The sequence below is a fragment of the Ambystoma mexicanum genome, chromosome 6p (genome assembly GCF_040938575.1).
Source record: "Ambystoma mexicanum isolate Mex_15411 chromosome 6p, UKY_AmexF1_1, whole genome shotgun sequence".
Classification (NCBI taxonomy): domain Eukaryota; kingdom Metazoa; phylum Chordata; class Amphibia; order Caudata; family Ambystomatidae; genus Ambystoma; species Ambystoma mexicanum.
Window position 1 is genome coordinate 419,236,017 of NC_090935.1, and position 12,371 is coordinate 419,248,387.

General features: G+C 47.1%; 1 protein-coding gene across 4 annotated transcripts in view; it reads left to right on the top strand.

Moving 5' to 3' along the window:
* C6PH5orf34 (chromosome 6p C5orf34 homolog) overlaps positions 1-12,371 on the top strand; it is a 676,382-nt gene that overhangs the window by 307,543 nt on the left and 356,468 nt on the right. For all 4 annotated transcript variants that reach the window (XM_069627234.1, XM_069627233.1, XM_069627235.1 and 1 more), the window contains exon 6: positions 4,921-5,044. In XM_069627234.1, coding sequence (XP_069483335.1) covers positions 4,921-5,044 — 124 coding nt within the window. The remainder of the gene's footprint in view (positions 1-4,920; positions 5,045-12,371) is intronic.

Sequence of the window (12,371 nt, forward strand, 5' to 3'; positions counted from 1 at the left end):
TGAGCTTTAAAATGACAGTTAAATCTCGCTTCTAGGACATACGGTTCAAAAGATACGGACGTTTTTGTGGAGGTAGATTTTCAGAAATGAAGTCAAGATTTCAGACTGACAGATGACACTTTTGCAGCTTTAAATCACAGAATGGGGACACAATTTCTATGCAGTTCTGGACAGGTTGAAATGGATGGGATATGATCACTTTAGACTAAGAGATTGGTTCTGTACAGTTCTGGCTGGATACTCACTCCTAGTTTTGGAAGGGAATGGACCTCGTCACAGATCTGGTCAGGTGGGCTGCGGTTCTCTCGCCCCGGGACGGTCTCTGGCACTGGTTCTGCTCACAGCGGTCTGGTCTGGGTCTGCTATCGGCACTGCACAGCGGTCTGGTCTGGGTTTGGATACAGCTTTGCTTTCTGGGTCTCGATACAGCTCTGCTTTCTGGGTCTCGATAGAGCTCTGCTTTCTGGGTCTGGATATGGTTCTGGCCCACGTTCTAGCCAGAATGAAACAGCTTGAATGAATCAAACAGAATGAAACTAACTAAACTGTTGAATAGTTTAGTTAGGTTGCTAGATTCTGAGGCCTGCTGAGAAGGATTCAGCTTTTGGTTCAGGCCTCTCTGCTTCAAGTTCTGGAGTCTATCTGGAGTCTTAAGTTCTGGATATGGTCGGGCAGCGTGCTGCGCAGAAATCGATTAAAGAGTGGAAAATGAATGTGTCTATATGGGTCTCAGTGGTTCTTTTTATGTCTTTTGAAAGGGGGTGGGAAGGCTGACTTTCTATGCCCAACCCTCTGAGGATGCCGATAGGTTAAAGGATTTACTGTGACCTGACTGGAGAAGGGAATTGTGAGTCAGGATGAGTCAGAGTGATGCTATGTTTATGGCTTGACTGAAGTCTCTCCCCTTAGCATTTACATAGAAAACAATTTTTCATAACCAAACATGTTTCCAAGGTACACATGTTGTTGAGAATACATGTACACCTCCCAGATTAATTTAAGACAGTTCTCTGTTGAACCCTGATCTTTCAGAGCTTGGGTTCAGAAATGACAACATTTTGCGCTTTTAGTGGGTTTCGCCACATTGGTTTTTCATCAAATCTTCCACGGAGGTACACCCCCTCTCTGCGCATATTACAGTAAGTTTTCTTTTTTCTGATATAACCACAGTGTCTGCAATATTAATAAATCGCGGGGTTCGGTCTCAGAACATCACACAACGTCCAGCTTAGTCTCAAATTGTGAGTGAAATTGTCATTTTAAGAATCTCCAAATTGTACATTTTTGTCCGCTTGGTATAATTAGTTATCAGTATTCTCACAAAACATATATTTGCTGGACTCTCTGAATCCAGTCGTTTGTCTCCGCCCCTAGAAACTTGGCTTGACTCAGAGATCAGATGTCTTGCCTTCCCCCAGAGCAGTGTTGACAGTTCACACCCAAAATCAGCATATCCTATTCAGCTGAGGGCATCCTTTGTCTGTTTTTTCCTGCTAGCAGGGCATCAGTCCAGGGTGCCACTCTCCATTTGATTAACAGAAACTTGTGATTTCCTGCCTTCTTGTGTAGAGTTCTGAGGTGTGAAGGCTTCCCATGGACCGCAAACCTTTAGAAGTCTGAGCTGCATCAGGATACTGTTTAGCTTCTGAAATCCATGTCTCTTGTCAGAGTTTAGATCACCAGCGCCGGTCAGTGGCGGGCTCTGGTACTGCACCCATTTTTGGCAGCTGTCTTGAATTAATACATTTCAAAAAGGGGATTTTACTTGATAGCATATGATCCTTGCTAACATTGTATTGATGTGGATTCTGCAGTAGAGTAATGTAGAACACCCAACTAGAAGTTGGATTTTTTGTTTGGTGTTTTCGTGCCCATGATTTTAGCAATTTTTGACATCCATTACAATGGATTTTAAACAGCACCATATTCCTTTGCACTGGTTTTGCTCTGTGTGCAGCCAAAGGATAGGGTCTGGCGATGGTCTCCTGTATTAACACTGACAGAGGCAAAAGAATATGGTGGCCTATCTTTCAGGTTTTCACTGTGCATTTTTGGATGATTTCTGGCAAGCAGCATGCTTTCCGGCGGCCATTATGATATTTCCGCTGCCAGTAATGCACAATGATGTTGTAGGGCTTGGATGCTTGGGTTGAAACATCCCACAAACAGCCTCCCTGTGGAGATTAGATCCTGTCAGTCAATGTTCCGGTTTAGGAAGTATCTTAAAACCTACTTGTTCAAATAGATTTGCTCAGCCTGAGGTTAGCATATGTATACGTGCTGTCTAGTTCCTCATTCTGATGCTTTTTCCATCAGCGCCGTATACAGTTAAGTCTGTTTGGAACTCGGTACAAATGTATCAAAATAACAAAAATCACTCTCTGCAGGCCCAGTGGACAGCAGCAGATCCTCGGATAGGAGCCCCATTAGGCCTGATGGCCTAATAGAATCATAAATGCTATCCCGCAGTCATGCCCTAGAAAGACAGATTGGGGCAGGATAAGCAACTGCGGCCAGAATAACAGAGAATCCCCGACCTGTTCACTCAGCCATCTTTTTCCTCTGGTCTCCGATACAAGCACAATTAAAGATAATTTGTCTAGGTTGACAAAACATCCCTTATAAGAATTAGTGAAAGTAGCGAATCACTGTGTAGCCTGCCAAGAATAGAAGATATAGAATATTGAAAACAAACCCATGGCTCTGCAGCTACAGAATTTACAGGGACCGCCTATCGCTAGGGGTGGATTCAGGGAGGACTTTGGAGGCAGATGCAGGGGAAGGGAAGCGGCAGCAGGAAACCAACTAGGGCAGCCTAGGGAATATCCAGATCCCATACAGACCTCAGTATAACAATAATCTGCCTCCTGGAGAGGACATCTTCCCCCAACCCTAATGCACTGAAAAAGACACAAATCTCTTGTTTGCTTGACGTGGGAGCCAGTTGGTAAGCTTTTCAATCCAACTGCTTCCCAGACATTCCTTTATTTCTCCAAACCTTGAATATAATGGGCATATCAAACACCCCAGTTCCAAACCTTTTTTCTGAACTATTACTCTAGGGTTAATCACTGGCAATCACGCTTTACGTGTTAGCCTTTCCACAACTGTCTGTATACCTGTTAGGAAGGGCTCTTTTGTGTAAACTAAACTGTGCCATCTACTGTACTGGACAGAGTTTACTTAAATGTCCACAATAAAATACCATGGAAGCTCTGGCTACATTGAATGTCCTGCAAGAGAAACCAGAACAGAATCCGGATATTAGTTGCTCTCCAGATCTGCAAAATTTGATTATTACAGTACCGAAATCTCTTTAATCATTACATGGTAACGAAGTAGGCTATATTAGAAATGCCAAACCTGTTCAGATCGGGATGGACCGGTTTAAGAAATGGATGTGTTCCCCAGTATCCTATGTGTGAAGAAGCTGAAGTAAGGAGTTTGACCCAGTAGCAGCAGGAATGCCTCTGACCTCTGCATACTATCTACTGCAGCAATAGCAGTACAACTTTATCAAAACGTAGTTCTGTGATCCCTTTTAGAAGTAGCAGTACCCCATTCAGTTGTTGCATGAGCACGATGCAAATAAAATATCACATATTCTTCTTTACAGTGACTGTGCTCGCATAGGTTGAAAGTCTTTAACAGTTGAAACACGGGCATATATTGTAGATGCAACATCATGAAAGTACTTTATAGTGGAAATGCTGGCAGATGTGGGCACTAAAACATAAAATGATTTTACTCTGGGAATACTGTCTGGTATTGTGGGGGCGACATCTTTGTTGTTTTACAGTGATAACTTATCATGAAAGTTCTGTAAAATGCCTGGTATATATTGGATTTGTTCATGTAACCAAATTGTACAATCATTTTTCTCAAATATTGTGCTTTTATATGCCCCAATTCAACCAGTTATTTAAAACCTGTTTTCAGTGGCGAATGTCCCCACTCTCCTCTTCTCTACCAGCCCCTATCTCCCAAAAACCACCCTATATTACTTGAGGCTCCCACGCTATGTTATTATCGCTTGCACGAATATGAGGGAAATACTAATTCATGCCCCTCCCCTGAAAATATTCAGTGACTGTCGCCTGGGAAAAAGTCGCCAGTCATGTGATTTCTATCCCCTGCACCTCTAAAAGCCTTTCTAATTACTATTAAGTACTCCAGTCCTAGAAATTGGGGTAAATGTCAACCCCCTGGCGACCTTTTCCCAGACTGCTTTATCACTGGATACCGTTTGTATTTTGTTTGTGCTGTACCATTGAAACAACGTCTTCACTTAAATTTGGGCGATTGCGATCTGTGCATTTTGTTCATGTTTTGAATGTATTTAATCAGGTTTTATTATTTTTTAAATGTGGACGTGTCCTTCTATTTTTGTGTTGTAATTCCTTTTGAATTGAACGTTCATCAGCCCATCCCGACTTAATTCAAGAAAGCCCCTTGTTACACACAGGTCCCATGCACCACAACATGTAATTGTGGTATTTTAGCCATTTACTGTACATCTACCGAAGTGTAAACATTTTCCTTCATCTTGGTAAGAGCAAAATGTGGTTATATTTTAGCTTACCTTTGTGTGTAGTTTAAGAAGACCATATTTTAATTCGCAACTCTTGCCAGTAAAAATAATTCAAATGCTATCCTACTTACTAGTAAAGTCAGCTGTGCTGTTCCTATTCCGTGGAGCCTAAATAAACATTTTTTTCAAATATTCCATTAAGTAATGATGTGTAAGGTATGTAGCGGTCATATTTGTGGACATTGAAAACCGGCGTTTCACTTGCTCATTGTTGTGAAATACTTATCTAGTGGGATGTATTATTCTGCAGTAACCAGCAAAATACACTTGCTATAAAATGATTTTGTATTTAACATTTTAATCTTCTGTTATTTCCTCTTTATTTATAGATTCATGCATGGCTCTATGCGCTCTGTGGAAATATTTCCCGGAGACGGGACTTATTTTATTTCACACGGATCATCCTTTGGAAGATACTTCACCCATTGTAGACTTCAGGAAGCATCTGGAAGAGTAAGGAGTTTGCCCATCAAAATGTGGGTGTTATATATTTGGTTTGCTAGTGTAATACTGGAAATATTTAAATGGTCTTCGTAAATTTCACTTCTGCTTTGCCACTGTCCAAACCCTACCTATTTAGTATATATCCTGTAATTTATCAGAAGGACAGTAATAGTTATCCACTTTTAAGAACATGGACACTATACATATCTTTTGTATACCCTTCATGTTGGCAGTTCCCTTACTCCCATGCATGGCTTACCCTTTTTGGCAAATGAAAGGACTAGAATATTTTGGGCAGTAATTTTCAAAGACTGACTACGAGTCGCTTTGCCCATGGCCACTCATTTTGCTCCTCCCAAGGGGATTGGATGTTTCTTTACAGGTAGCATCCTAGCTGGGAAGCCCACATCTATGGAAAAAACGTGTATAACTGAAAGCAAACGTTTGTGTAATAAATACAGGACACTTGTATATTCAAGTCAACCTAGAGGCACCCCTAGCAAATGCCAGTCTCCTAACAATTCCTTTCGGATGGCCTTTTGCCATTCCCAGATATTCACAACTAGGGGTGCATGTCACTTCCTAGTCTAATAACTTTCAGATGACTTTCATTACCTCTCGACACTCTGGTTCTAGTTCCTGGGAATTACCATCTGTTCACTCCCATACGTAATATGGAGCATAACTCAAGCCACTCTGCATTTATTGAGGCGTGTAACTGTCCTACTGGGTAAGAGCGCCTGTCACAGGCACTTTGGCATCCACGTAATCCTACGGGCTGCCAGTCGCACCATTATTCCTCCTCAGCTAGGATAGCCGCAGAACTCTGTCAGGCTTTGGGTGTGCCCATTCCGACCCTCAACGCCCCAGTCCTAAACCTATGAAGCTCACCAGTCTACCCTTTCTAGCAGCATCTGGTCCTTTTAATTTCCAGAAGACACCGAATAAAAATAGGGTGAACTCTTCCTCCGCCAGGTCACCTTGTTCCGGGCAAAACATTCCTCATGTCCCTCTCACCCAGCGGTATGTGCCAAATGGATACCAGTCCTCCCAGCCTCAGGCATTTTACTACCTTTTTGTTAATCTTCATCCCGATCATTCAAATGCAGCTCCTGATCTGTGATCTGACACTTAGCCATTTACCTCTGGGTATTAGTCCAGTTCACACAATGTCTGTCCCCTGAAACAGGACATAAGGTCCTAACTGTGTCTTGCATATTGCACACCAATCCCCCTCGGCCAGGTGCCACAATGTTGTTGCCCTCGAGGAGTATCACCAGGACCTGTGGGGTTCCGTCAAATGAATGGTCAAACGCAAGGCAGCCCAGCTCATGCTTGAAGCTCTGAGCCAGACGATCTTTGTTTTCTGAAACCCAAGTTACCATTCTTCTAGTGAACCGGACTGCCTCCTTTCGGCCCATGTGATACACAAGTGTCCTATGGCCCACACTCTTGCATCTGCTGAAGGGTAATCAAAGGGGAAAAGTAAGTAACCTATTTTTATTACATCGTTTATTTAACAGCATTGCAAACTGCACTTGCATTTTAACCTACTCTCTTTAGTGAACTTGTCAGTCCTTACATGGAGAAGCATCTTTGACATGGACATCAGCGTTGCTACCTCAGGCCTTCCCTACTGGTAATTGGCTGCATTTCACTACACGCAAACATTCCTTCATGGGTGAATGTGCAACTTGTGCCATTCGGATGACCACCTACGGATCCTTTGTATATACTGTGTGGTAGTTGCAGTACCTATCCTAAAAGGCTTATGAACACCTTACTCTTTTGAGGCCCAACTTACCAACCAAGGGTGCCAAAATCCTTAAATAATGAAACCTGGGCAAGACATTCCTATTTGTATACAGTAGCATTTAACCATCGACACCATCCCGGATTATACGTTATTGTGATAGCAAGGTGGTGGGGCAACTCTGGTGGGGCAACTCTGTGTGTCACGTGACCTATCCAGTTTAACTTTTCTCCCTGTGGTCTGATGACCAGTTTTGCACTTCCTGATGCTAATCCTTGTTCCTTCCTCGCTCTAAAGAAAGTAATGGTGAAGGGCACCCTAAACATTTCCACCTCAAGCCTGTCATTAAATCTTACTGGCAGTGTCCAGAGCATTTCCTCCGTGGGGAAGAGTTTGACATGTGTTACTGCTTCCAACCTGACCCACCCTTTCAGGCCACATTCACTTGGAAGCTCCTTGTTGGATACTGCACTACATGCTATTTGGTGTGAGATACAAGTGCTGCCAAACTGCTTGTCCCTCAATTCCTAGACTTCCTGTTGACTATGGACAGATCACAAACGACACCTGCCACCTTCGCCCTATCAGCTCTGCCATGATTCTGAACATACTGCAGCTCATGTCATAGATCAACTATAGAACCTGACAAATTGGATGAAATGGTTCAAGGGTTCTTATTTTTAGATATCTTGGGTAGGTGCAGGCCGGTGGTATTAGCTGCCAGGTGATGTCACTAAAGGGGCCTCCGAGCTGGTCCCTCGGACTCACGGGCCTTCCCCTAGCTTCCCTGACACAGTTAAATGAAACATTATAGATCGGTAACTCCTTAAATTAAGACTAAACTCTTAGCCGTGGGAGTACCTAAAAACCAAGGCATTCCCTTTTTCTCTACCCAACGCCGCCTAACTCCCTCTGGAACTTTCAAAGGAGTATCCTACTCAAATCCTATTCCATTGGTGGGTTCCACAACAGTAATGTTGCTGTTTTTTTTTTCTTTCTGTCACTCCATCACTCATCTCCCTATTCTATTCCCCCTCTCTTCCTTCTACTTCCTCTCAAAACGTCTTCTCGTCCTGTTCTCTCACCTCCTACCTCCGGTCTTCACCCTCCTATTCCCCTCCTTCCTCCTCTCAGCTCTTATTCCCTCACTCCCTCTTCTCCCCTCCTACTTACTCTTACTCTCATCTTCTTCACTCTATACCTTTCACTACTCCCTTCACTACCCAGTTTCTCTCTCCCATGCCATTCTCACACTTTCTCTCTACTCCTCTACTACACGCTTACGCTCCCTCTCCCTCTATTACCATTCACATGCCCCCCCCCACACACACACACACACACACTCCCACTCACAGCTACACACTTCCCACTAGATGCCATTCTCTTACATATAATACCTCCCTGCGTGCCAATCCAGCTGCTGCACAGATTTCTGAACACTCTGCTCCGCCTTCCGTCCTCTTTTTGGTCTCTCGCCTGCACGCCTATACCTGTATCTTCCTAGTTTTCCTTCTTCACCCACCCATTCCTCCCACCCACATTGGCCATGCCTACCACCTGACTGTGGTCTAGTCATGATCTTTTTTCCCCGGGTGGGTCGGCCCATTGCAAAGACATAAAAGCTCCTTCTCGCCTGCTCCCTTTTGCTTTGTGGTAAATTCAACCATCTCTGTGATGATTCCTGCAGGAAATTGGCAAGATGGCTTGCTGGTTCCCCCCTGTGAGTGCTCCTTCTTTATCTTGACAGGCACTCGTTTATTGAGTCCATCGGGGGACTTCTGTGGCATGCTGCGCTCAGTTGATCTGGCAAGGTTTTCTGGTACAGGTTCTAAAAGGAAACGTAAAGAACATGAGCCAGAGTGGAGGGTGCATGGCCTTGGGTGACTGAAGGTAGTACCACTCACCGCATTCACTGCATTTTCTGGATAGGTTTCAGAGACTGTGCGCCTCCCAACTCCCTTACCCCACCACTAGGTTAAGACTGGCCGTGGCATTCTCCCTGGTAGACGACCTACCCCAGGCTGGGAGGAGGTCTCTGTTCCCCACCAACAGTTTTAAGCCCCTTACCCTGTCATACTCTGCTTTTTTTTGGACTTCACTTGCGCTGTGAGTTATCACTGTGCCAGTTGTATTGTATTGTATATTTATTTATGGAGCGCAGCGGACCCACAGGCATATCTTTGCGCCATGCCCACAACCATCTTCTACCACAATGTCAAGAAGGGCCTCTCTTCCTTGTAAGCCTTTTGAGCATGGTTTCCAGAATATCTTCTACTGAAAACGTGAAAGTTAATCAGCCACATTGTTGAAAAGCCCTGGCATGTGCCTTGCTCTAAATTCACATCTACCAATTTCTTAAGCAGACCCATCACTGCAAGTCTTGATGCAGATTGTAAATTAATTGCTTTCACAATTTCTGTATTCTCTGACCAGAAACGCACCCTACTATGTTTCAACTTCTCGGGCCAATACTGAGAGCCTGAACAACTGGGAACAGTATTTGAGCCATTATTTTATTTGTCTTTCCCTTCTTCTGGCAAGCTCTGGGCCTTCTCTCCACACACCACTTTTTTCTTAAGATGGCCATGAAGTCTTCCATCCCAGATGAGTCCTCTATTAAATTGAGGAAAAAATGACCTCCAGATGTGGAGGTGCTCCTTAATGGTGGAATTGAGCCGGATGAAATAGTGCTTCTCTGTGACCCCGGCAGTGGCTCTCGCCAACCTCCTGCCAAATATCCTTCCCCCCTGGGATGACACTGGAGTCAAAATTCAATTTCCCCAACAGCTGCTGTGGCTTTGATAAATTGGCTTCTCTTTTGCAAGATTGTCACTGTCGCCAATCTCAAATATTAGTCGCTTCACTCTATCATGTGGCAGCCTGCATGCCTCTTCCAGTGTGTCAATAGATATGCTCAGAATGGTGAGCACCTCACTTGGGCCCTGTGTCTTTTCCAGAACTAAAGGCACTTTTAAAAATTGCGTCAACCGGGGGCGTGGCTAGGCAGCACACCATGAGGACGTGCTTCCCCTGAGCTCCGCTCTGCAGTGCCCAAGTCATTAAATTACCCCCGTCTAAAGGAAGAATTTTCGCCCTACTGGCATCCGGAACGAAAACGAAATGCTGCTGAGGCTTTTGACGGACTTTGAAGCTTAAAGCCCTCCATTTAGAGCACTTCTCAAGAGGCGGTATCTACCAGCAAGAAAATCCAAAATGGTGGTGCGTGCCATCCCGGGCTGTCTCTAAGAGGAGGAACCCCTGATCAGGCCGCGCCAGGGCCGGGACCCTCACGGCTGCCCTCGGCGGCAACGAATAACAGCGATAGAGGATCGGGCATGCCGATGAAAGAGAGCCCCTCAAGAACGGTGGGACTGGCATGAGAGAAGCGAGCCTGCGGCGGGAGAGCCCCCGGTGACAGGGAGGAGCGACGCAGAGGACGAGTTCGGCCAAGCCGCATGCCTTGCGGCTGGAAGACCCCCCGGCTGCCTTAAGAAGAACGCCGGAGGGAGAGTGAGTCTCCACTCCCCCTCCAGTCCCAGCATCAGTGCGGTGGATGACCTGCTTGCTCTTGGGAGCTCCGCTCGCGGCGGCGCGGGTGGCGGCAGAACGTACTTGGAGGGGTTCCCCCCTTCCGCAGGACGAAGAGCGAGCTGCCCGTGGGTGAACCCGGAGAAGCACCGGGACACACCCGACCTCACCGGACTGCAGGCCACATACCCAAAAGCTACCAGACCCCCCCCCCCGGCCAACCTGAGAAGAATGCCGGAGGGAAAGGGAGGTACCACTGCCACTCCGGCCCCAGCAGCAGCGCGGTGCCTGCCCGGCCTGCCCTTGGGCGCTCTGCTCGGGGCGGAATGGGCGGCAACGGGCTGTGCTCGGATGGTTTACCCCCACCCTCCCCCCGCAGGACGAAGAGCGGGCCGACCGTGGGAAGATCCGGAGAGACACCGGGACACACCAGCATGCCAGATACGCAGGCCGCATGCCCAACAGCTGGCGGATTCCCCGGCTGACATCAACGCCGGAGGGAAAGTGAGTTCCACTGTCCCTCCGGCTCTAATAGCAGCGCAGTGCCTGCCCTGCCTGCCCTTGGGAGCTCCGCTCGGGGCGGCGCGGGTGGCAGCGGGTCGTGCTTGGAGGGTTCCCCCCCCGCAGGACGAAGAGCGGAATGCCCGGGGGTGGACCCGGAGAGGCACCGGGACACGCCAGACGGGAGGAAGGGCGGTCCCGGCCTTAGAACCCGGTTCGAGTGGCCCTCCTACTAGCACTAATGGATCATCGGAGAGAGGGGGAGTCTCTACCGCCTCACCGGCCCCGATCACTAAGTGGTGCCAGACCCTGGTGGCGGTGGGCTGTAGCTGGGAGCGCCGAGGGTTCCCCCCTGCAACTCGAAATCTGCCGAGAGATCAGGAAGATACACAAGGCCCCCGTGGGAGCCTGGCAACAAAGAGGGGAGACACCCCGAAGGTGAAAAGAGGACCGGAGGACCACACATAAATAAAGCACTGGTGAGTGTGGGGGCCTCGGGGGACAGAGCGGAGATTGGGGTTTGTGACTGTGAGGAGCCTCATTGTCAGGAAGATAGTCTTAAAGGGTGATCCCAACGGCTTGGATTGGGTCCAACACAATATAATTGAGTCCTCTCACATTATTTAGGGCTCATATGAACAATAAAGCACATGCGCTGAGCCCCTGCATGCCTCTCGCCTCAGGATCCTCTGGTTGCTCTGGGAAGCCAAGTAGGCGACACCGGCAGTCTTGCCAAGGGATGCCCAAAACAGCGGCTAAAAAGAAAACACACAGCATTGAAGCCTATCTAACACCACAGCCCGGGGACCCACCCCTAACAACTACTATTACGGCTGAAATTCACCCGGCTCCAACCCCGAAGCTGACCGCTAACATGGCTATGTCCAGGGAGGATCTGGAGGGAATACTCAAGTCCTTTAAACAAGACATCATCCAGGAAATTAAAAGGGAAATCAAGTCTTCCAAGGACTCCCTGGCCCAGTCACTTGCAGACCTCACATCGACCTTGGGGGACTGGAATCGAGGGTTAACGACCTGGAGAATGTAACCTGTGTGCTATCCCACGACAGTGAAGCCCTGGCGGGAAGAGTAAAGGCCATCGAGGAGCACCTCGAGGACATTTGGGCAAAACAGGTAGATTTGGAAAATAGATCAAGACGAAACAACGGGCGCCTCCGTGGGGTCCCTCGAAAGGTTCCAGACAAAGACCTGGCAGATTATGTAGAGACGTTGTTTAGGGCCCTCCTGGAACTACCACCAAACGAAGACCTAAAGCTAGATAGAACCCATCGTGTGTACTGATGAAGAAAAATCTACTCCCAGACGTGCTCACCCGGGTGCACTTTTATCGCCAGAAGGAGGATATCATGGCTGCAGCCAGGGACTTAGACTCAATACATTTCCAGGGCACAAAGATCCAACTGCTTCAGGACCTGGCCCCTTATACTTTGGCGGGTAGACGGCGACTGCAGAGGGTGACGTCCTGGTTGAGGGCCCGAAAGATCTGTTATCGCTGGGGATTCCCCTGTAAGCTGATGTTCGAACTTCATAACC